The 26,420-nt window shown below is 44.8% G+C and overlaps 1 protein-coding gene and 1 pseudogene across 4 annotated transcripts in view; both read right to left on the bottom strand.

Moving 5' to 3' along the window:
- Positions 1-5,622: 5,622 nt before the first annotated feature.
- bnc1 (basonuclin 1) overlaps positions 5,623-26,420 on the bottom strand; it is a 63,381-nt gene continuing 42,583 nt past the window's right edge. For 3 of the 4 annotated variants that reach the window (XM_053886249.1, XM_053886241.1, XM_053886257.1), the window contains 2 exons: positions 9,983-11,748; positions 5,623-7,090 (listed from right to left, as the gene is read on the bottom strand). In XM_053886249.1, the coding sequence (XP_053742224.1) occupies positions 6,361-7,090; positions 9,983-11,748 (2,496 nt within the window). In that variant the 3' untranslated portion in view covers positions 5,623-6,360. Of the gene's footprint in view, positions 7,091-9,848; positions 11,749-26,420 lie in introns of those variants that run through there. The other variant, XM_053886267.1, reaches the window with a different exon arrangement.
- On the bottom strand, positions 11,622-15,064 carry LOC128771117 (uncharacterized; annotated as a pseudogene).

The following is a 26,420-nucleotide window of genomic DNA, read 5'->3' as shown; positions in this document are numbered from 1 at the left end:
GGTTGTTTCACCTTTCAATACATCAACAAAACATGGGAGGCACAATTTACAACTTGAACCACTACAGCGCAGCCGTTATCCTGTTTGGAAATAGAGAGGCAGTTGTGCGACAAAAGTGATTAGAATAGAATAGAATAGCCTTTTTTGTCCTTGTACAGTGTACAACGAAATTTGAGCGCTACTCCCTTGGTGCAAACAATGTACAAAAGAATATATCAAAAAAACAATCAAGCATGCAAAGAACAACCAGTAGGTACTAATAAATAAATAAATAGTATATACACAAGTAGCAGCAGTAAAAGAGCGTAATGACAGAAAGTAGCACTTATCCGGATGTAAACTTCTGTGATTTGTTATTGCACATAGTTTTTTCTTTATTGCACTGTGAACGATGTGGTCAGTAATAATGAATTTTGTAGACTGTTTTATCTGGTTTTGTTGTTTTTGTTCAATACTGAGATAGCTTTCGGGAAGAAGCTATCTCTGAGTCTATTTGTCCTGGTTTTGTGTGACCTGTACCTTCTGCCTGACGGTAGCAGGTCGAACAGAGAGTTACTGGGGTGGGACGAGTCCTTGATGATGTTGCCGGCTCTGCTAAGGTAGCGGGAGTTGGCGATGTCCTCCAGGCTGGGCAGAGAGCAGCCAGTGATCTTCTGGGCTGTGTTGATGACTCTCTGCAGAGCTTTCCTGTCTGCAGCTGAGCACCCTGCGTACCACGCTGTGATGCAGTACGTTAGGACGCTCTCTATGGCGGCTCCGTAGAAGGTGACCAGCAGCCTCTCCTCCAAGTTGTTTCTCCTGAGCACCCTCAGGAAGTGGAGACGTTGCTGGGCCTTCTTCACCACCGCTGTGGTGTTTGCAGACCAGGAGAGATCATCAGAGACCTGCACGCCCAGGAACCTCATGTAGTGGACCCTCTCCACACACTCACCGTGGATGTGGAGAGGGGCCGGGTCCGCTCTGCCCTTTCTGAAGTCCAGGATGAGTTCTTTTGTTTTTGTGGTGTTCAGCTGAAGGTTGTTTACTGAACACCATGTAGCCCGTCTGTTGACCTCATCTCTGTAGTGAGACTCATCGCCCTCTTAGATGAGTCCAACCACGGTGGTGTCATCCGCACACTTAATGATGGTGTTTGAGAGATGGGTAGGGGAGCAGATGGATGTGTAGAGCGTGAACAGGAGGGGACTCAGGACACATCATTGTGGGGAACCAGTGCTAAGTGTGATGGTGCTGGACAGGTGGGGGCCGAGTCTGACCGACTGTGGGCGGTCAGTCAGAAAGTCTTTGACCCACAGGCAGATGGGGAAGGAGAGGCCCAGGTGGGACAGTTTCTGGACCAGGATCTCCGGGATGATATGGTTAAATGCTGAGCTGAAGTCCAGGAAGAGCATCCTCACGTAGCTTCCCTGGTGCTCCAGGTGACTCAGCGCGGTATGGAGTGCTATGGTGATGGCGTCCTCGGTGGATCGGTTTGGTCTGTAGGCAAACTGGTGGGGGTCCAGAGTGGGGGGAAGACAAGTCCTGATGTGCTGACAGACCAGTCTCTCAAAGCACTTCATGACGACAGGCGTAAGTCCAACAGGCCTGTAGTTGTTTGGGCTGTCCACTGCTGACTTTTTAGGGATGGGGATGATGGTGGAGGTTTTGAGGCAGGGTGGGACAATGGACATTGATAGGGACAGGTTGAAGATTTCAGTGAAAACTCCACTCAACTGGTCAGCACATGCTCTGAGTACCTTGCCTGGTACTCCGTCGGGGCCGGCCGCCTTCCTGGGGTTCACTGACCTTAGCACACATCTCACTTCATGCTCCTGAAGCGTCAGTGTGTCTGTGCCGGGGGTGGGTGGGAGCTGTGTGTCAGCTGAGGGCCTGGCCGTCTCAAAGCGGGCAAAAAAGTGGTTGAGCCCATTTCCTGACTTGAAGGCAGTGTTGCCCTCTTGTTGACGGTGACAGTGTCAACACAGTTCCTGATGTTGGAGAGTACAGTGTCTGTGTACTCCTGGAGGTCATGGCTGGAGAATATGTCCCAAAGAGTTGTGGAAAAGCAGTCTTGCAGCTGAGAGAGTGCTCCTTCAGGCCAGGTTCTTATTGTCTTTGACTGAGGATTTGTTTGCCTCAGCAGTGGGGTGTAAGTGGGGGTGATGGACATGCAAAGGTGATCAGATCCGGCCAGGTGGGGGAGGGGTGCTGCTTTGTAAGCATGCCTGATGTTGGAGTAGACATGATCCAAAATATTTTCCCCTTTTGTAGCAAAATCCACAAACTGGGTGAACTTAGGGAGCACAGTCTTTAGGCACGCCTGGTTGAAGTTACTGGCAACAATAACAACCCCGTCGGGATGGGCGAGCTGTTGTTTGTTTATGGTATTAAGCAGAAGGCTAAGAGCCGTGCTAACGTTAGCATGCGGTGGGATGTAAACAGCAATCGCAATAACGACTGTAAACTCCCTTCGAAGATAGAAGGGTCTGCAAGAGACTGCCAGAACCTATAAATCCAGGAGAACAGTGTGTGTCAATGATCCTGCTGTTACAGCACCACTCGATGTTCACGTAAGAGAGAGCCCCCCTCCTCTGCTATTACCGGAGTCTCTGTTCCTATCGTGCCGGTGTGGCGTGCGTCCTGTGAGCTCGACTGCAGCGTCCGGGATCAGCGGGTTTAGCCACGTCTCCGTGATGAATATAATACTGCAGTTCCGTATGAAACTCGTAGTTTCCATCTGTAGCTCCAATTCGTCCATTTTGTGGGTGATGGATCTGGCGTTAGAGAGGAAGAGGCTCGGCAGTGCTGGTCAATGTGTTTGTTTACGTAGCCTTGCATCGGAGCCCAACCGGCATCCCCTCTTTTGCTTCCTCTCTCTCCGCTGCCTTTTGCGCCTGCTGGGCGGGCTGACCAACCCAGGTCGATTAGGCTCTGCCGATTGAAGGTATGCTTAACATTTCTAGAATGCCAACTGTTTCTGAGTATCAACATGTTTGTGGGTGCAGAGGGTTAGTGATGCCAATTAATATTTTGTCAATATAAAGGTCCATTTTCAAAAATACAAAGGAATTCTGTCCTGTAAATGTGAATGGTAACCACTGGAAGTTACTGGTAAGCATTAAAATATACCTTGGCTGTATTTTTTTCAAATTTGTAGTAGTACTTATTTAAGACTCTCTCCAGTTCATTAATGACAACACTGTCTACTCGGTGGATCCTGCAAAGAACCCAAATGAAAAAGTGGATTCTGACATGGCAGCCAAAAAATTCAGATGATTTATTCTTTAAGATACTGCCAAAGCTATAATAATACTGCTGAATGTATTTTCTATACATTAGCAGTTATCATGCAAACATATTTACATATTTTTACATGATTAAATCACAAACAGCAATTATTTGAAAATGAGGCGGTTGCATGGGATGACCAACTGGGTGGACATGTGGGATGGCAGGATTTTGAATCATCCATTCCAGCAAGATGGCAACAGTTGTGGAGTGATGGTGGTAATGGTAATTAATGAGCTCTTTCTTTTTTTTCTTCAGTCCATTTGAAAAAAATAAATGTTACATAAAATAATTAGTTATGTTTTCAGATGGCCAAAGAAGTCATGAGGTCATTCCCAGGGCTTATGTTTGACACAAGTCAGACATTCATGGCAGCAGAAAGGCAAAAAATGGGTGCGGAGATCCTCAAAGCCTCAGGTGTGTATTAATCGGATATTGCGTGATTGTTTATTCATTAGCTATTATTGTTCATCACACAAACACACACACAAGTACTTGTGTGGAATGTATATATGAATGTTTATGATGTATAAGGACATATTTTTGGGTTTGCAATGGGAGTCATTATGCGATGTGTTCTCTATCAAAGCTGTCTGGATCTGGACCTGCGTATTTAAAGGTTTACTTTATTTTTTTTTAATGATATGGTTTGTTTATTGAAAAATGTCAATTTTGAATTTTATCTCAATTTTCCTAATGTGAACCAACCCCTTTGCTTAAGGTCTAGTGTGAGTCCTGCTCTCGATGGTTCCATGTACGGTTGGGAAGAAAAACACTTTTCCTGATATATCAAGGAACTGTGATTTATGCCAAGGAACCCAGATTCAGCCCTAGTCTCCATATCCAGCACCAGGGCCCATGGGACTACAATTTTAGAAGAAAGATTATTTATAATATTAAAAGTGCGCCTGATAAATTGTTGAATTACTGTCTCTTTTTGAGTTAATGCCCTTTATTTCTTTCATATTATTTGAGTGGGTGTATTCCAGGGTGCTCTAGTTAATACTTTTTTTTATTTTCTCTGCCCCAAGTGCCATTTCCTTTATTTTGAAATGGCACTTGCCGCTGTAGCAAGATGCATAGGCCGATCAGGGCTATAAACAAACGCCTGATCACAGCCAGCCTTGTGTGTGTGTGTGGCTGGTGAACGTTGACTGCGTGCATTACGTCTCCACGTTGTATCCTGGCATCTGTAAAAGGCAGGTGTGCATACCACGGTCAAATGGTTCACCAGCTTCTTGACCGAGGTAAGAAGCGAGCTGCCTTTCTGTTTGAACTTGTTAAAAGTGTTTTATTTTGGTTTAAAACGTTTGTTGGAGTGGATAGATGTGAAGTCGTAATGTGCAGTTACGATGGGAATGAACCTCACTGTACCTCGTTTAAGTGTCCATATTGTTAATCTACAGTCGGGCAGAAAACACCTACCGGGACGTGTACCAGTAAGTTTTCCTCTGCAGGTATGGGTGATGCTTTTTTGTTATTTCATATATTGTCATGTTTTTGTGTTGATTTATGTTGTGGGTTATTTGTTATCTCTTTTTTTTTAAACCATCTGTTGAATAAGTTCTGTAAAACAGTCCATTTAAAAATGTGTCATTGACAAATTTCAATTTCAACCGGAATTTCTTTGGTCACAAGGTTCATCAGTATCTTGACCAAGACAGTAGAGGGCAGCAAATACCTAATGGGTAGTGCACAAGTTAATCGTGACTTTTCCACTGCAGCACCTGATCAAGTGCATGACCGAGAATTAAAGATTGAAAGCAGTAGGAAGGAGGAGTCGTCAAACCCAAAGAAAACAACCCCAATCCTGTGCAGATCCTACATATTTACAATAAAAGCTCCCAAAACACAGGCAAATGTAAATGAGTGTATTGTTATTAATGTTGTGTTATGTGCTATTGTATTATTGTATTGTAGTGTTATGTGCTATTGTATTGATACATGTTTTTGTACTTGTGTTTAATGTAAATAGTGAACCACAATGATAATAAACATGACATGACATTTATTAGAAATTTCAGCTGAATTTTCTTTTTTACTGTTCTGCTGAGTATTCATTTAGTCATCAGCAATGGTTGATCACTCATTTCTTATTGGAATATTTTGCTGCTAACTGGGCAGCCTCATTGAAGCGTGTTTCTACTTTCATACTGAGTAAATCTGCAGCTCCTAAATAAATTACCTGTCATCCTGACAAAGTGCGCTACCCCATGTACAAACAAAGTAACTGCAAGAGTGGCTTCAGAATTTTTTTATTTAACTGGTATGTTAAGGAGACAATAAAAAGAGCATGCTAACATATGTTCTATAATTGTTCAACAAAAACAAAAAAAACATCAAATGGGTCAACAGCAAATTGACAGAAATATCAGTCATTTAAAAAACAGATTTTTTTTTTATCAAAACATATTCATTTTTTGTGATATTTATATTCAATGTTAAAAAAAAAACCACATTTATGGATTATTATTATCTTTTTTTATTGTTATTATTTGCATCCTTTCTTCTTTTTAGAAATAGCATATTCTAATAATGGCTTACTTGTTTAGTGTTCACTCTCTTTCTGTCCGTCAAGTAAAATTTGAACATTACAATGCCAAGTCCATTATCCAACAGTGATAACAAAATAAAATAACAACGGTTGCTGTATTAAACTGAAAATGTGGTAACCTTTTTAATCACATTAGGTTCTCAGTACACTCCGCTCTAAAAAGTCTTTGGTTGCATCCACAGTACACACACCCAAAACAATTACCACTTTCAACAGAACACCTCATAACAGACAATACACGAAACATTTTAACAACAATTTTCAGAACAATAAAGCAGAATGATTGTATCATCAAGTTGAGGCCACAGTTGTTGTCTAGATATTACTTCACATAGAGAATGATAATATTTGACACTTACTATACAACAGACCATTGCAAATCACAGAAACTGTGATTTTTTTTTTTCTTTTCCTTTTTTTTTGTTTTAAAGAGATTCCAAAATGTCTCTCCAAGCTTATATACCAAATTTTAAGAAGCAATAATCACGATGCTGCCATCACGTAGTGGCCAGCAACCAAAATACAGGTAAATACTATAGCTAATCCTGCTTAATAGGGAGTCCTGACATAATGGCAAGATTCTTGTGGAGATTTGGGTTCTGGCTATGACGGTTTCTGCTCCGCACAGAAGAAAATGATGTGTCACAGCCAGGGACTTTGCATTTATGAAGCAGTCGAAGATGGACAGTCTTGTAATGGGCCCTGAATGTCCCCTTGTTGCTGTAGACCTTATGACAGATATGACAAGTTATTGGTGGCCCATTTCCTATTCCCTGAAGTCCAAATTGCTGACGCCCAATGGTACAATGGTTCCCCAGCCGTCCAGTGGTACAGTCCTCCTCATCATCTTTCCCTACATTGACATAATCACAACTTTCATCGCTATCTTCTATTATGAGTTGATCCTTGTCTTCTTCAAGGCATTCTCCTCCATCACTTCTGGCTCCTTCACAGGACGACTCAGACTTTCCTTTTGGTGGCCTGCAAGAGGATGTGCTAAGGTCCAGGACCATTTCATCCTCTACTATGGGAGATGTGTTTGAGCTGTCTGGTACTTTAATTTGTATTATTTCTTTTCTTGGGAAGACCTGGCCTATGCAGTTTTGTCCTCCGGAGAAAACCAAACTTTGAATATTTGACTCTCTGACATTTGGGTCCTGGCAATAGGCAAGGTCTGTGTACCCACAGTTGGATGAGGATTTTAGAAACTTGCTTTGTACTGTGTCTTTGGTCAGTTGCTTGTAGTGAAGTTTCAAATTCCCACTGTGCCTGTAAATACAGATCAAATACAAAGTGAAAAGTTTCTTTTAACAGACCACACATCTAGATCTTAAAATTTGGCCACATTAAGAGGAATCAGATATGTTGGACTTTTTCCAGTTTTAAATTGATCCGGTGGACCATTATTGTAGGTTTCTTCGAACAAATTACTTTATTTTACATATTAAATTAGCAGAGAGTTTGCAATCTTTTTCCATTCCTCTTTACATTTTTTAGAAGACAATTTTCTCCCCAAATCAATGGTTGAAATCTCAAGATATGAATGGTGCAAGAATCAAACTGAAATTACTCCATATTATCACACAAAAATGCAACAGCCAGTAACATATTATCACTCCCTCCAGTTTGTCAAAAGTCAAAAATCCTGACTCAGTGAGCCCAGGGTGACCATGCAGAGGTGGCCATGATCTGCTTTTATAGAGTAGCCGAGGACGACCTGTGCAGGATTGCCTACTGACATCCCAGTCAGACTGCTTCTCTTGGAAGCATCAGCCTTCAACTGTATGTTGCAGTATCAGATGTGAGTAGACAAGGCAGCATCAAGTCCCTGAACTCTACAAAGTGGCCGGTGTGGACCTGGGAAGACCATTGCCTAAAGACGTGACAGGTCAGGCTGCTTTACTTTGACACATTTGCCTTCAGCCCTTGTCTTGGATCACTCTGTCAGCACAGCTGCATTAGAGATGTGACCGATAGGTCTTTCCCACCAAAGCACACTAAAAAGCCTTCAGGGTTCACAAAACATTCAGGAGACAGGTGAGGCTGGTCAACCCATCTTCACTCCCTTTAATTTACTGACGATGGGAAAGTGTACTTTTGCGTCCTATACTGATGCCAAGCAGTCTTCAGCACTGCATGTTGACATATATGAGTCAGTCTTTAGTGTCACTATTGTCAGGACAATTTGTACATTGTCAAGTGTAGAATGAAAGGAGCGCCACCCCATAGCTTACCATACCCAAACCTCTGTCTGTATTTTACGTGCTGCAGTGCCCGTGGTGTCAGGATATGCTGAGGATGGCGGAAGATGAATTGAAAATCTAATGTGTCAACATGCAACACTAAAGGCAGTCTTCAGTGTCGGCATAGGAGGCAACAGCCCACTTTCCCAAAGTTCAACTACCCAGTGGAAATCAACTACAGGTTCATAATAAATGAATCATGACCAATCTCATTGTCACATTTTTTTTTTAATTAACATTTTTCTGTCATCGATGTTTTGGTTATGACATTATAAAATGTTCCCTTGTGAAAGAAATTTTACATGCAATTACTCTGCATGATTTGGATGAGTACAGGACTGTCTCAGAAAATTAGATTATTGGGATAAAGTTCTTTATTTTCTCTAATGCAATAAAAAAAACAAAAATGTCATACATTCTGGATTAATTACAAATCAACTGAAATATTGCAAGCGTTTTAAAATTTTATCATTGTGGATTATCGCTTACATCTTGAGAGAACTCAAAACCCGTGTCTCAAAATTTTAGAACATTTCCTCAGACAACATAAAAAAAAAAAAATTATAACAGCAAAACAAAATCAATCATTTGAAAATGTCCATTAGTACACTCAGTACTTGGTTGGGAATCCCTTTGCACGGATTACTGCATCAATGCGCAGTGGCATGGAGGCAATCAGCCTGTGGCATTGCTGAGGTGTTATGGATGTCCAGGATACTTCAATAGTGGCCTTTAGCTCATTTGCATCATTGGGTCTGGTGTCTTTCAGCTTCTTCTTCACAGCACCCCACACATTCTCAATGGGGTTCAGGTCAGGGGAAATGGCAGGCCAATCGAGGACAGTAATGCCATGGTCCCTATAGAGATTTTCAGCAGACGGAAGCATGTAGTGCTCTAAAATCTCTTGGTACACAGCTGCATTTACTCTGAACTTGATGAAACACAGTGGACCAAGCAGCCTGACGTGGGTCCCCAAACCATTGCTGACTGTGGGAACTTCACACTGGATTTCAAGGAACTTCAAGCAAAAAAAAATTGCTCCTGTCCAGCCTTTCTCCAGACTCTGGCGCCTTGCAAATGAAATACAAAACTTGCATTCCTCTGAAAAGAGGACTTTGAACCAACTGTCCAGTGCATTCCATAGTCCAAGTCAGACGCTTCTACCGTTGTCTTGAGTTCAGAAGTGGCATGACCATTGGAATAAGGCTATTGTAGCCCATTTCCCGGACACATCTGTGAACAATGGCCTTTGATTCCTAGACCCACAGTGCCAAAACCACCAGTAACTGGTGTACTGACCATGGCATTACTGTCCTCGATTGGCCTGCCAATTGACCTGAACCCCATTGAGAATGTGTGGGGTATTGTGAAGAAGAAGCTGAAAGACACCAGACCCAACAATGCAAATGAGCTAAAGGCCGCTATTGAAGTATCCTGGGCATCCATAACACATCAGCAATGCCACAGGCTGATTGCTTCCATGCCACAGCGCATTGATGCAGTAATCCGTGCGAAAGGATTCCCAACCAAGTACTGAGTGCATTAGTGGACATTTTCAAATGATTGATTTTGTTTTGCTGTTATAATTTTTTTTTTGTTTTTACGTGGTCTGAGGAAATGTTCTAATATTTTGAGACGCGAGTTTTGAGTTCTCTTAAGCTGTAAGCCATTATCAGCAATATTAAAATAATAAAAGGCTTGCAATATTTCAGTTGATTTGTAACGAATCCAGAATATATGACATTTTTAATTGCATGACAGAAAATAAAGAACTTTATCACAATATTCTAATTTTCTGACACAGACCTGTATGTGTAAATATTTTAATCTACAATTATTTTATTGAAATAGGTTAAGTCCCAGACCTAGTTTCAAATGAATGTTAGTGAGGAATAACGGTTAAATGCTTGTACTTCACCTGTCTCGGCTCCGGCGGGATGAAACGGTAGCATTGCAGCCATCCACTGTGCACTGAATGTTTTCATAGTGCAACTTGGTGTTGGGTGGATTCTTGAAGGTCTTATGACAGACTTCACAGTGGTGTGAGATGTCATCAATTTCAGACAAACTTGAATCAATGAAATGATCCACTAATCCATCTAATCCAACCCTCACCGGACCAAAATGATCCCCAATGAACTGATTTTCACATATGTGCTCAAACTCCTCACATTGATGTCTTTCTTCTTTTTCATTGAGCTTCTGACCAAAATCATGTTTTTTCACAGCCTTGAGATCAGAAGATCGAGAACAGCCCATGGTCTCTTCATCCATATTCTGGGTGACATTCTGCTTTTCCCCTCTCTTGTTAGTGCTGCGTGCACCTTTGTTTTCTTTCACTACGGCTTGTTTCACGCAGATACTGCTCACTGTTCGACTACTGTCACACTCGTCCTGGTGCTTATTAATTATATTGTCAACTTCAAAACAACTTCCTATCTTCAGTGGTTCACCATCTTCGCCCTCTTTTTCTTTCTCTATCTTTATTGGCATGCTCGACTTTCGAGACTTTTTCTTTGGTACAGGATCAGTGGTGTAGAACTCAGGAATTGGAGTGGCGGGCACAGAGGTTGACAAAAGAGGGAGAGTGGGGGGTGATCCTGATGTGTTTGCTAGCTCTCTGGGCGTAACCAGACTATGGTAGAATGGAAGGACAGGCTGTACTGTTTTTAAATTCGGAAATAGAATGCTATTCTGCCTAATGCTTGAGAAACAGCCACTGGATACCTTTGAACCTGTTTCGACATGACCCACAGAATGTGAAACCTCATCAGCAGACAATTCACTCCGAAGGTCTTTATCCCTGTTATTGCGGTTCATAGGCATATGAAGTCGTGGATTAGGGTTGGCACTGTGACGGTTTCTGCTTCGTAGCGAACTGAATACCATGTTGCAGCCCTCAATAGTACATTTGTGCTTTATCTTCAGATGCACAGCATTGTAGTGGATTTTTAGTGTGCCTTTATCGTAAAACGTCTTCTCGCAAGCATTGCAGAACACGCGACTTTTCTTCAGTGACGCACCCCGAGAAGTCCCAGTGCCGCTACTGACACTTCTTTCCATAGGACGTAGTTTTCCATCAGGTGACATGTGTGTGATGTCACAGCGAATGGATGGCGTACATGGTTTGGAGGGTCCATCTGAGTAGTTGTCACTTGTGGAAAAATTTTCGATTTCTATCTTTGGCGAGGTGGTGGTGAAGCTTTCCATTGGCCTGTCACATCGGTTGACGTCATTTTCAAATAAATTCAAGCTGGTTCCAGCAGAGTGTGAATGATAAATCAGGTTTTCACGAATCACTAGCTGCTCATTCTGCTGTGGTAGATGTTGGATTGGCCCTGTTGCTGAGCCCAGAGTTGGAGCTGGTACAGGACAGAGCAGCTGAAACGGAAGCATGAAGTTCATGCTGTTCATTAAGTTTTCAAAGTGGTGCATGTTGTTGCTGTTTACCTTTTCAATTTTAACCATGGTGGCTGTGTGGTGAGTGCTGCGCTCAATGAAAGTGCGAATGTCTGAGTTTGTGCTCAGGCTAGGAACCAAAACTGACTCCCCTTCCTTGTCTTGTAAAGCCATTAGTTCCACAATGGATTTAGTCTCCCCAAAACGGAGGAACTGTTGCAAGGTGGCAAGTTCTTCTTCGAATGTCATTACTGCCCATCGATCTAGCACATTCCCAGCAACATCCTGTCGAGACAGTAGCAGGGGAAAGGGACATGGTTCGGAGAATGATGGAAAAATGTTAAGAGAAAGGGGCAGAGAGAAATGAGGTGCAAGTTATTTATGGCTTTGTCATACACATTCACACAGATGTTGATGACACATCCGAAGAAGAGAGGAGTGAAGCTAAATGAAGGAATAACATTAAACATTATCGGAACAGAAAGACATTGAAATGGTAAGAAGAAACCTGGCTGGTGATTTGTCCTCGTTTTTCAACACAGAGAGTATTCCCTCTTGGACACAGACATACATTCACATGAACACTCACAAACACATGTGCATAAATGCAAGCACATATCTATATCTCTCTGTATCAAACCTCCATGAATAAAGTCGTACAGGAATCAAGTACATACTAATATACACCTTTGCCCACAAAACTCACAATGATGGAGGTGCAGTCGCATTGATCTTCCTTCCCACTCTAATAAATAATGACATGCAAGTTGAGCCATGTTTGAATGAGAGGAGCAGTTGTGTAGTAACAATCATTAATATTTCATCACAGAGCATTCATGTGGTGCCTGTCAAGAAATCTGGCTGTCCTTTCTCTGTTAGATGAACTAACATGAATCAAGCACAGCTCATCATGAATACTTGATGATGCACTTATCAAAGTTAGACCTTGAAATGTTACACAGAGTGGAGCAAAGGGTTTTGCTGACTGATTCACTTCAAAGATGTCTTCAAGGCTATTGTAGGTCAGTAATTTTTGGTACCTCTTCCCCCACTGACTGTATCACCGACTAATTTCTTAATGAGTCTGGGATGTGATAGCAGTGTTATTTCAATACCTGCCAATAATCTACATATGTGGAGTACTGTGAGTGAAGATTAATTCTGCATTCTTGATGTCCTTGATATCACATATTAAAAATAATGTCACTGCTTCCGTTGTTACGTTGTTGTTTGTGAACCAGTACATATATTAAATGCTGCTAGTTTCCTAGTTGACTATAAAATGCTAAAAAAGTTAAGTAGTGAGCATCCAATTCACTGCTTCAAATGCAAATTTCTTGTGCAATTGCAAATCAGCTTTTGACGTCTGTGTTTAGCCACAAATCTCATTGATACCCTCAGACACCAATGCAGATCATGATCATGGAGTTAATTTTTTCGAAATTGAGAGGCAATTATTTTTTGGCTGAATCTTCTTTCTCTTTTGGCTTCTACCTTCAGGGGTCACCACAGCCGATCCACTTCCTCCATCTCACCCTGTCCTCTGCTTCCTCTTCTCTCAATCCTACAAACTTCATGTCCTCCATCACCACATCCATAAATCTCCTCTTTCACCTTCCTCTTGGCAGTTCCAACCTTAACATCTTCCTAACAATGTACTGGCTCTCTCTCCTCTGTACATGTCCAAACCATCTCAATCTAGCCTCTCTCACTTTGTCTCCTAAGCACCTGACATGTGCTGTCCCTCTGATATACTGGTTCCTGATCCTATCCATCCTGCTCACTCCCAGAGAGAACCTCAGCATCTTCATCTCTGCTACCTCCAGATCTGCCTCCTGTCTTTTCCTCAGTGCCACATACAACATTGGTGGCCTGACCACTGTTTCGTAAACTTTCCCTTTCATCCTTGCCGACACCCTTTTGTCACACATAACACCCGACACTTTTCTCCAATTATTCCATCCTGCCTGGACCCGCTTCTTCATCTCTTTCTCACACTCTCCATTGTCCTGGACAGTTGACCTAAGTACTTAAAATCCTCCACCTTCATTATCTGCATCCTGTAACTTCGCCTGTCCATTTGGGTCCCTCTCATTCACACACATGTATTCTGTCTTGCTGCTGCTAACCTTCATTCATCTCCTTTCCATGGCAAACCTCCACCTCTCTAGCTTGTCTTCCACTTGCTCCCTGGTCTTTCCACAGACCACAATGTCATCAGCAAATATCATCGTCCAAGGGGCTTCTTGTCTAACCTCATCTGTCAACCTGTCCATCACCATAGCAAACAAGAAGGGGCTGAGAGCCGAGTCTTGGTGCAGTCCCACCTCCACCTTGAACTCCTCTGTTACACCAGCAGCACACCTCACCACCGTCTTACATCTGGCACACTTGCACCACTCAAACATACTTCTCTGCCACTTGTAGTGATTCCTTCGTCAGAGATTCAAGCATGGATCCCTGGTGAACTTTGGTGAATGCGTAACTTCAACTCGGAGACATCTCCTTGGGTTCCCTCCATGCCTTTGGCAGCTCAGAGGTTTCTGAACCCTCAGATAAGGACCATAAATTCGTGGAATGGTCAAAGGGGGGAGAGACTAGAGCAACATTCCAAGATGTGTGTCGTAAGAGGAAAAACCCTGACCAACTCATGAACCCTGTTTGGTGGGGGACACACACAGCTCCCCCTTCTCCAGGTTCCAGATGAACAAAGACAGACTTATATGTGAATGTGTCTTAATGTGTATTTCTGAAAAAGGACTTTTGTTTCCCACTTAACCCATGATTCCCACAGGATGCTCAAGCAAACCAGATGCCCTGAACATGTGATGTTAAACTTGACATGAATGGTCGATTGTTATATTGATCATTATAGAGGACAATGTGCTAGAATGGTCATGTTTGGTGTCGTTTGAATGCTTGAATTGAGATGGGAAAGTTTTGACAGATTGTGAGCAACTTTACAACTCAGGTAACGTTTTATTGTCAAATAAAACTCTGGTACTGGGGGGGATCAAAATCTCCCATCTCAAGACTGGAATTTACGACCCCGTTGGAGGAGGAGGAGGAAGGCCAGGCTTGGAAATCCTCGTCCAATCAGCAATAGGTGATGGAACTCCTTCAACCAATCAAAACTGGACAATGAGACTCTTCATGAGAGTTTAAAAGACCCAGTTTACAGAGGTTCTGCCTCTGTGCCCCTCTGTGCTCCTCTCTTACCCCGTTGCTCTTTTCCTCTCTGTTCCGCCCTCTGTTCCCCTCTCTGTTCTGTTCCCCTCTGTCCCTCTGTTGCCCTCGGTTGCCCTCTTCCCCCTTCTTCTGCTGCTCCTTCTGGTTCCTTCGCCTCCCACAACCAACTACAACCCACTTCTTCGACGGTTCCTGCTCAAGTTCCTGCAAAGACTCTTGCTTCTCCTCCACCCTTGAAGCCGTGCCAGCGTTCCACTCGCTGCCCATCCAAGTGTGAGAGTGATTGAGAACTTCTCCAAAGTTGCACGTCGCCCTCGTCCTACAGCGGTCTGCCAAGCCAGAGCTTCCTTCAGGAACGGCCCAGTCACACCACGTGATCACAGCCGGCAGCCGTGACGAGCACGCGAGTCCAACTTCCAACAACCTTCCGCTGCCTGGAGTGTGTCATTAAGGCGACCACTCTAGAAGGTTGTTCAGACCGGTGAATCACCTGGCACGAGAGAAAGATACGCCTTCGGTCCTACGCCGCTCTCTGCCAGCTACGGTCACCCCGTCTGCGACAAAAGATCCACTACGGTCCGGAAGACGATCCGAGAGTGACATCGACGCCTGAAGCTGTGGGTCCTCATCACCTCCAAGCCACCACGCTGAGAACCAGGACGCCTCCTTCCAAAGCCGCCTACCTCCTCCCTCATCTGCTGACCGACCTCCAGCATCTACTCATCACCCTCTCATACATCCATCCATCCCATTCATCCCTCCATTCATCGCCAAAGTAAGCCGCTGCTTGTCATCTCTGCACAGATTGGTGTGTTGGGGTTTAGTAATATCATTACTTGCCTGAGGTTGACAGTTAGACTAGAACGTCTCAACTTTCCCATCAGTTACATACGCGTCTGATGCAGTATTGACATTGCTTCATAACTGGTTTGCGTTTCCATCGCGATATTGTTGGGATCATATTATTCTACTTCTGCATCTTTCCTGTTTCTTTCTGTTCTTTTATTCTTAAATAAATTCATAAAATTACGTGGTCTTGATCACATTACTTTGGAGTGTATTATAAGCAATCTAAGAGCCTCTGATTAGTAAAGGACATTACATCACGAGTAATGACTTCAGATAAATAGATTGATTATGCTAATAGTTAATTAAGTTACCACGGTTAATTAATTAATTAAGTGTTAATCAAGAGAGCATAATAGTCTCCTGGAAACTATATTTCAGGTGGTGCCCCAAACCTTCGAGGAGATATTATTTTTCATAATATCCACGTCACAGACGCAGGCGTCCGTGACCCGACAATCCTTCACTTTCACTACACACTCCAGATTTCCTTATAAAATACCACAACTGTTCTCTTGCCACTCTGTAGTACGCTTTCCCCAGGTCCACAAAGACACAATGGAGCTCCTTCTGATCGTCTCTGTACATCTCCATGAACATTCTCAAAGTAAACACTGCATCTGTGGTGCTCTTTTTCGGCATGAAGCCAAACTGACATATGCTAGTCTACTTTCCACGACTCTTTCCCATAACTTCATCGTATGGCTCATCGACTTTATCCCTCTATAGTTGCCACAACACTGGACATCTCCCTTGTTCTTGAAGATGGGCGCCAACACACTTCTCCTCCATTCCTCAGGAATCCTCTCACTCTCAAAGACCTTGTTAAATGTTCTAGCCAAAAAGTCTACTACCATGTCTCCTAAACACTTCCACACCTCCACAGGTATATCTTCAGGACCCACTGCCTTTCCACTCTTCATCCTCTTCAATGCCCTTCTCACCTCAGCCTTACTAATATAATCTGCTACGTCCTGATCTATGATGGTCACTCCTTCTACTCTTTGTTCTCTCTCATTTTCCTCATTCATCAGCTCTTCAAAGTACTCTTTCCATCTTTCCAACACACTTCTGTTATCAGTCAAAACATTTCCTTCTCTATCCTTGATCACCCCAATCTGCTGCACGTCCTTCCCATCTCTATCTCTCTGCCTTGCAATCCTGTACAACTCTCTCTCACCCTCCTTACTGTCCAACCTCGCATACAAGTCCTCATAGGCACTCTGTTTGGTCATTGACACCACTACCTTTGTCTTTTGCTGGGCCTCCCTGTACTCCTGTCTACTCTCTTCTGTTCTCTCAACGTACCACTTTTTCTTAGCTAACCTCTTACTTTGTACACATTCCTGCACTTCTTCATTCCACCACCAAGTCTCCTTACCCACTTTTCTTCCAGATGACACACCATGAACTCTTCTACCTGTTTCCCTGATCAGCCGTAGTTATCCAGTCATCTGGAAGTCCTTCTTGGCCACCCAAAGCCTGCTTCAATCCCTCCCTGAAAGCAACACAAGACTCCTCCATCAGCTTCCACTGCTTTGTCTTCTTCTCTGCCTTTGCCCTCTTCACCTTCCTCACCACCATTGTTATTCTGCACAACACCATCCTATGTTGTCTGGCCGCACTCACACCCACTACTACTTTACAATCACTATTCTTCTTCAAGTGACATCGTCTACACAAGATGTAATCCATATTTGTAGGCTGTATAATATATATGGCAAAAAAGGAACAGTGGCCTGTTACGCGATCAAAGATTGTGCAGAACAGCCTGAACAGTAACTTCAACTTCTTAATTGAATGAATTTATTTTTTATTTTTTAATACAAAAATGTGCCACAGAGGTGAGAAAAGTTCTGGCCTTCAGCAGCGATAGCATCAAATTCCCAGCTCATTTCCCAGTTGGCTGGTGACCGAATAGCAGTTCAACGCAAGTCGAGATGATTTTGATTTTCTGACCCATGTGTCACATGCTTCGTCTTTATATAATCATTTCTTTGTTGTCCATGTGGTGTGAAGCATAGCTGGCTCAGACACTGTGGTGTTTCAGTGCAAAGTATAATTTACCGAATGCCGCTCTTGCACAGTGCTTCGCTCCCAGGGTTAAGACTGAGTTGATTAAAGGAATAATTGACTTGAGAAAAGCCTTCCTGTCTGCAAATTTGCCTGCGCTCTTGAAAATCCATTTAGCCCACTTCCAAGTCAGCTCAGGAGCAGCACAGGTGACAAGCAACGTGTCACTTACTGGAATCGGTGGTGAGAACGAATACATGTGCATGTGTGTAGTCCAATCACAAGCATGATTATCCCCACTGAGCTCCAGGTTGTTGTGGCTGCACCAAGACACCAGCCGGTCCACCTCCCTCCTGTAAGCCGACTCATTTCCATTTGAAATAAGCCCATTGATGGTGCCGTCATCCGCAAACTTCATCAGCTTGACAGACTGGTGGTTGAGGTGCAGCAGTACCACACGCAGACGAGCCATGGAGAAAAAACACAGCCCTGAGGAGACCCGATGTTGAGGGTTCGAGTGCCAGAGACAGTTGTCTCCAGCAGCATGCACTGACTCTGGTTGATCAGGAAGTCTGTAATGCACATGCAGAGGGAGTCAGACACGTTGAGCTGGCGAAGCCTGTCTTCAAGCAGAGAATTGTGTTGAACGCAGAGCTGTAGTCCACAAACAGGATCCTGGCATAGGTTCCTGGAGAGTCCAGATGCTCCATAACGAAATGAAGTGCCTGGTTTACTGCATCGTCCCCAGATCTGTTGGCTCTGTAGGCAAACTGCATTGAGTCCAGGAGGGGAGCAGTGATGGATTTCAGGTGGTATAGAACGAGGTGCTCAAAGGACTTCATGACCACAGATGTCAGCACCACTGGTCTGTAGTCATTCATTTCTATGATCCTAGGTTTCTTGGACACAGGAATAACAGTGGAGGATTTAAAGCAGGCAGGAACATGACAGGTCGCCAAGGATGCATTAAAGATGAACACCGTGAACACTGGAGCCAGCTCAGTGGCACAATGCTTCAGGATGGCAGGGGAAACTCTGTCTGGACCTGTAGCCTTCCGATGATTCAACTTCCTGAAGTGAGTGAGCACATCCTGCTCCATGATGTCAAGAGAAGGAGGGGGGAGGTGAGGGGGTGGCTCATCAGTGACTGTGTTCGTCTTTCTTGTGTCACTAAGAGGCAGTAAAGTCCTTTGCTGTAAAATGAAGGAGAGGACTGGAGAGACCACAGAGGTGTTAGGGCTGCTTGAAGCGACAGTAAAAGTTACTGTGCAAGAGCGAGGTTGTTCAGGGTGGTGGGTGCATGGGGCGAGCATCACTCGTCCAGATCTTCATGCTCCTCACAACAGGCTTTGCCAGCTTCATCTTCTGCTTGTATGTGGGAACAAGATGAACCATCAAGTGGTCAGAGAGTCCCAGTGCATCTTGAGGGAGGGCATTGTAAGTGCTGTGCAGTGATGTGTAACAGTGATCCAGGACGCTCTGCTCTCTGGTGGAGATTTTTGCCACCTGTTTGTGCCTCACACAGATTCGCCTCATTAAAGTCACCAACCACAATGACAGCGGAGTCCGGAAAAGTTCACTCCACATGCAGGACCTGGTCCACAAGCACACGCCTTGTAGACGTCAGCGCACAGCTGAATATAAACGGCAGCCAGAATGAATGAAGCGAACTCACAAGGAGTACAATGGCTTAGAGTTCACAATAAGACATTCCAGAGAGGTATATACAGTGGAACCTCGGTTCTCGACCACAATCCGTTCCAGATGGCGGTTCAAGAAGTGATTTGTTCAAAATCTGAATCGATTTTTCCCATTACAATTAATGGAAAAAGAAATAATGCATTCCAATCCTTAAAATAGGCTTTTGTAGGAGTGAATGTAGTGTGTCTGCTGTAGGTGCACTGTTCGTGTATGTGTGTGGCCGCTGCATGTGGGAGGGGTTGCCGACGGAGAGAAACGTGAGATGTGAAGAGGTGCCTGGTGCGTGTCCAGCTCTGAATGTGTGGTTCTGAGCAGTTTTCCTGTGAAAAAATAATGAACCAAGTAACGCTTTGTCCGAGACTCGCCTCATCCCTGTCCAAGCTCCAGTCGACAACAGGACATAAAACCCTGGAGTGCGCGCTCCAGCCTTGGAAGTGTCGAGACCATTTCCCCTGTGACACTCTGCCACGGTCCAGTGCGGAGACAGGAAAGGTTTTACACCTCAATATGAAGAAAAAACAGTCAGTAAATGTAGCTAACTGGGCACATCTGCATACAGAAACTGTGTTATACACAATAACAAAGCTCGTCGTGGGTCAGCTGATCGGTCCGCGGCGTTTTTTCCGGCTTTTTTTCGGGGGCGGTCGAGTTCTGGATTTTCGTTCGAAATCAGAATAAAAAAAATATTGAAATTTTCGTTCCAACTCCGATTTTTTCGAAGTCTGGGACATTTGAAAACGAGGTTCCACTGCATATATATATATATATATATATATATATATATATATATATATATATATATATATATATATATATATAAAATCTCATTACTCATCATCCGGGTGCCCCCTCTCCTTCTTTTGAACAGCTTCTTCCCCTCGGCCGTCAGACTGTTAAATTCGTGAACAGCCTTGTTGTTATGTTATTCTATTTATTTTATTTTTTTTGGACGGAGGTCTATGATAGACTTTGTGATCGTGTCATCTGACCTTCGGCCACGTGTCTCGGACACTCGGGTGAAGAGAGGGGCAGAGCTGTCAACCGATCACCACCTGGTGGTGAGTGCGATCCGCTGGCAGGGGAGGAAGCCGGTCAGACCGAGCAGGCCCAAACGTATTGTGAGGGTCTGCTGGGAACGCCTGGCGGAACCCACTGTCAGTGGGGTCTTTAACTCCCACCTTTGGGAGAGTTTCTCCCAGATCCCGAGGGAGGTAGGTGACATGGAGTCTGAGTGGTCCATGTTCTCCTCCTCCATTGTCAGTGCGGCTGCACGTAGTTGTGGTCGCAAGGTCTGCGGTGCCTGTCGCGGCAGCAATCCCCAAACCCGGTGGTGGACACCGAAAGTAAGGGATGCCGTCAGGCTGAAGAAGGAGTCCTATCGGGTCTTGATGGCCCGTGGGACTCCTGAGACAGCTGACGTGTACCGGCAGGCCAGGCGTGCCGCTTCCCGTGCAGTCTTGGAGGCAAAAACTCGGGTCTGGGAGGAGTTCGGAGAGGCCATGGAGGAGGACTATTGGTCGGCCTCGAAGAAATTCTGGCAAACCGTCCGTCGCCTCAGAAGGGGGAAGCAGTGCCTCACCAGTGCTGTTTACAGTGCGGGGGGGAGACTGCTGACCTCGACTGGTGATGTTGTCGGGCGGTGGAAAGAATACTTCGAGGGTCTCCTCAATCCCGTCGTCACGTCTTCTATTCAGGAAACGGGGACTGAGGACTCGGATGGCTCTCTCATCACCCGGGCCGAAGTCACCGAGGTTGTTCGTAAGCTCCTCGGAGGTGGGGCCCCGGGAGTGGATGAGATCCGTCCGGAGTATCTGAAATCCCTGGATGTTGTAGGGCTGTCGTGGCTGACACGTCTCTGCAACATCGCGTGGCAGTCGAGGACAGTGCCTCTGGATTGGCAGACCGGGGTGGTGGTCCCCCTGTTTAAGAAGGGGGACCGGAGGGTGTGTTCCAACTACAGGGGGATCACACTCCTCAGCCTCCCTGGAAAGGTCTATTCCAGGGTACTAGAGAGGAGACTTCGGCCAATAGTCGAACCTCAGATCCAGGAGGAACAGTGTGGTTTTCGTCCCGGGCGTGGAACACTGGACCAGCTCTATACCCTCCATCGGGTGCTCGAGGGTTCATGGGAGTTCGCCCAACCAGTCCACATGTGCTTTGTGGATTTGGAGAAGGCGTTCGACCATGTCCCTCGCGATGTCCTGTGGGGGGTGCTCCGGGAATATGGGGTGCGGGACCCTCTGCTAGGGGCTGTCCGCTCCTTGTATGACCGGAGCAGGAGCATGGTTCGCATTGCCGGCAGTAAATCAGACCTGTTCCCGGTGCATGTTGGTCTCCGCCAGGGCTGCCCTTTGTCACTGGTTCTGTTCATCACTTTCATGGACAGAATTTCTAGGCGTAGCCAGGGGTCGGAGGGGATCCGGTTCGGGAACCACAGAATTTCATCTCTGCTATTTGCGGACGATGTTGTTCTGCTGGCCTCATCGGACCGGGACCTTCAGCATGCGCTGGGTCGGTTTGCAGCCGAGTGTGAAGCGGCCGGGATGAGGATCAGCACCTCCAAGTCTGAGGCCATGGTTCTCGACCGGAACACGGTGGTTTGCTCTCTCCAGGTTGGTGGAGAGTTCTTGCCTCAAGTGGCGGAGTTTAAGTATCTCGGGGTCTTGTTCTCGAGTGAGGGAAAAAGGGAGCGTGAGTTTGATAGACGGGTTGGTGCAGCGGCAGCAGTGATGCGGTCGCTGTATCGGACCGTCGTGGTGAAGAGAGAGCTGAGTCACAAGACGAAGCTCTCGATTTACCGATCGATCTACGTTCCCACCCTCACCTATGGTCACGAGCTTTGGGTAGTGACCGAAAGGATGAGATCGCGGATACAAGCGGCTGAGATGAGTTTCCTCCGCAGGGTGGCTGGGCGCACCCTTAGAGATAGGGTGAGGAGTTCGGTCATCCGGGAGGAGCTCGGGGTGGAGCCGCTGCTCCTCCACATCGAGAGGAACCAGCTGAGGTGGCTCGGGCATCTGATTTGTGCAGCAAAATTGACATGTTTTTATGTTATTTATTTATTTAAAAAATGGGCAAGTAAAAAAAGGCAAAGTGGGCAGTACTGTACAACTGTAAAATGTTGAGTGTTCAGGTGTGCAGGGAAGAATGGGTGCGGTAGAGCTCCTTTATTGGGGGTTCATTCTTGTGAGTCGCAACAAACTCTATTCACATGTTGATTGTCCATTGATGCTGCTGAATGTCCAAGGTGCTAAAGAAGGCAGAGTAAAGGCTTTGGGTGAATGTGGCATGTGGCTTAATGCCGTTTGTCAGGACAGACTGTGTCTATGCGCGAGACACGGAAGATCGACATCGGAACTTCATTCCTCAAAAGCGCTGTTGTTAAAATAACTGTACAACTGCCACGCTGCCAGTGGCAGCTGTGGAGCCAAGAACAAAGTGAACGGCGCCAGGACTCAGGACTCAGTGGTGGATATTGAATAAGCAATACCACATGATATAATGATTTCACCTGAATCACGAATGAATAATTGATCCATACATCGTACAAGTTCCGCTTAGATTGTGACAATTATCGTAATTTTCGGACAAACATGTATGCGGTATGACCGTGTCTCACCATGCCCTCCCCTGTCATCACAATTAAGTTCTGGAGAGTGACTTCAGATCAGTTGAAAAGCCTATATTGTTTTGTATCTCTGCACACTGGGTAATGTCTGGTGACCATCATTACGTTCTCAAATCTTAATGAATGAATGTTGTGAGTGGTTGTCTCGCTGCGCTGGTTTGTTTAAATGGTGATTAATGGATGCAAAAAATCAGAACACCACACACACAACACTGATGTCCGTGTCAGGACGTTCAATGGTGAAAGTGGGGTCTCAAGGCCACTTACAACAATTTTCTTGCTAATAGGTCTTTCATTCTTTGACCATCGCTCCGGAATTCATGCTGTTTCGCCCTAGTACCGTTTGTGTCAAGCGGTCCTTAGCGTGCACTCTTTGTGCATTGAGGAGCCCGGTTTTGCTACGCATGACTATCACATCCATATGGTTTCAGTCACGTGTTATTTTGCTTGGTAAGCAGTCTCTGACACATTATGCAGAAAGGTACAGTTCCACTATTGAAATAGCTGAAATGTATCCAAAATGTAGCCAAATGTATCCTTGTGCCTTCCCATGGACTAGGAATTGCAGCCTCAGGCGATTTAGGGGTGTTCCAGGGGGGTCCATGAAAGGAGCAGCCATGAACCAATCATGGGCTTTCCACGCACCTGTCACAGAGCCACTATGGAAAGCTGGCAACTTTTGAATGGCTTTACCTGGAACACTCTGTTCATCCATGGCAAGGGCAGGCCACAGAGTTCCTACCACGTTGCAAAAAAATTCTGTGAGAGTTGGAGCGAGTGTTGGCCCACTGTGTGCTGGATGGTGCCAGGCAGAAACCCAGAGTACCTCTGAGTGGTGGCACCTTCAGGAGCTGTCAACTCCCGCTACCACGGAGTACCAGTCATAGGCCCTGGTGGGGCTCATGGATGGAGAGTGGGGATTTCAGGCAGTTGCTGCAGAGCCACGGCATTTTAGGACACGTGAAGATCAGCCCAGGGGTCTTCGGATACATCAAAGACATAAAATCCTCCTCCTTCATCATTAGGTAGGAGAACCGCTTCTAGTGTCTCCCCCGCAGATCTGAACAGACGTGGTGTTTCAGCCAGGGGGTAGGCTCTCAAGGCGACCCAACTGGGTGACACAATCTTCATTTAACTCGGAAAGAAAGGTGCCTTGTTGGCGGGCCGCATGCAATGAACTTCTCTGGGAAGTGAAGGCATGCAGAACAAGAGTTGTGCCGCTGCATGTGAACCGGAACCAGACATGTGGCACGGGCATTGTGCGGGTGTGCGACTTTAAGGAGAGCCGTACCCAATTGTAAAAGTGCTGCATGTCGAACCAAAAACCGATGGTCATGATAAGTTGCAGGAAAAATGAGCAGAGTAGCAGGAGACAGTGACTCGAGACGGATTAACCCATAGCAAAGGCCGTTGAAGGGCGGAGCACATATGACATAGAAAGGAATGTTGGCATGATATTTCTTTAGTATAACATGGCATGCATGTGTCCGTGTGCACAGCTAGCTGTGGTTTGTGGCCATAGTGGCAAAGTTGGAATTAAGAGCGCTGGCGGCTGGTGAAAACAGATTCCAGTGTGCTGAACTATTTTCAGATTGAAAAAGCATATAATTGAATATAAAGTATGGCTAAAAAGTTATTTTTCATTCTTAAAGAGTTTCAGATTACTCTGAAATAATGACGGTTTGGAACTGGAAAACTCATAATAAAGTGATGTTAAATCTAACTGTTAAAATTTGGGCATTCAAAGAGAAGTAAAGTTCTTGTCAAAATAACAAACAATGATTAGGATGAGGATTTTGAACAGGTTTTGAAAACAAGATCCTGCATCAAGACTGTCTATCCTGGCTCCTTTCCTCTTCACCCTCTACACCACTGACTTCGCCCACAGCAACCACCACCTGCAGAAGTTCTCTGATGATACTCCGATCGTCTCTCTCATTAAGGACGGAGATGACAGAGAGTACAAGTAGCTAACACAGGACTTGGTGGATTGGTGGCAATAAAGGAGAAAACCTCACATTGGGCTTTTAAATGTAAATAAAACTGCTATAATATAATGGCAATCATCGACATTCTGACAAGACAAGGTCACTGGACACCAAACAAGCTTGTCATAAGATGTTCATTCGACTCCCTCGGACTTCTGTCTATTTGAACCGCTCCTGTTGCCTTTAATGGACTGTATTCATCTCCACGGTTGAACCGGGCCACTCCTCTCATTTCAGTCCATAGACAGAAACAATGAAGTGCTTTTGAGGATGGTGTTATTTATTTTTTGTCGCAGCCACTCTGTTCTTGTTCTCATCCCTCACAGCGGTACCTCACATACATGAACGCACATTAAACTAGGGATTAAAATTTTTGCTGCAGATCTCGATACCGATCAGGAACAGTGCAAATCACCACTGATCACGTTACCAATCACTTTAATTGACTCTCAATTTGAAACCAAAATGATGAGGCCTTCTTTGTTCGTAATGTGAAAAAATGAACCATTAAGTTATTTAAATTCATGCAGACATGTCTTTATATACCTCTTCAAGAAGCAAAAAAAAAAGAGGAAAAAAAAACTTGCAGAATGCAGCAGCTATTCTGTCAGAAGGTCAAAGCATTTAATTTAATGTGAGACATCGCAGTTTGGTGAAGCTCTACCAGACTTACAAACTGTAAGAGAGAGTGAGCGCTTGTCTTCTACCACTGTGTTTCCAGACATATAAAAGTTTCATGTTCAGGTCAAATCAGACAGACATGGCAAATAGAAATACACATTTGTGTCTGCTCTATATAGACATTGCATATATAGACAATTGCAGATTCTTTTTCAACATTTGTGATATCTGGTTGCAAACACACAGATTTTCTTTACATGTTTCCAAGTCACGTTGCAAAATTGTCAGGTTTTAAATTGAATTACACAGAACGGCATAGTCAAAGGCGCTTGCAGGCGCCTGCCTCCCCCATTTTGCTGTTGGGGCTCTCTCGAGATTTGGATAGCAGTTTCTCCAATGATGTTGCTGCCAAAATGCACAATACTTGATACCCCAAGTAAATATGTGGCACGGGTACTGTCGCAAACACGCATCACAGATGTTATCTGTTCCAATTCAAAATTGTCTTCCATTTCTTCTGATGTTGTGGTTTTCTCTGTAGTTGTTAGTCTCTCTGTTAGCATGTTACAACAACATATGACTCCAAAATGTTCTTTGTTGCTCATGCGACAACTTGGGAATTGGATTCTATGTTGCTGGTGTTGTGGGGTTCCACCATTCCCTTGTATGAGCTGCTGCTCTACATGTACACAGTTCTATGTCATATGTGCTCCACCCTCTCATGGCCTTCGCATTTTGTTAATCCAATGGCAATGGCTTCGGCCTGAGACTTCGATTGATTAGCTCCATGCCCTGGAAGGCACCCCTAACCTCATATAACTCAGCTCTGCTCCCGCTATTCTGCACTTTTTCCACTCAGCCAGCGAACTTCATCACAATTGGGTGTTTTGATTACTATGGACCATTTTTGGAAGTCTTGGATGCATTTCTGCCTGGTGCAGACCACTGTGGACAAGTCCCAAGCAGCATCT

This window comes from Synchiropus splendidus, chromosome 1 (assembly GCF_027744825.2).
Source record: "Synchiropus splendidus isolate RoL2022-P1 chromosome 1, RoL_Sspl_1.0, whole genome shotgun sequence".
In the NCBI taxonomy this organism is placed as follows: domain Eukaryota; kingdom Metazoa; phylum Chordata; class Actinopteri; order Syngnathiformes; family Callionymidae; genus Synchiropus; species Synchiropus splendidus.
This window is presented reverse-complemented; position numbering and strand designations above follow the sequence as displayed.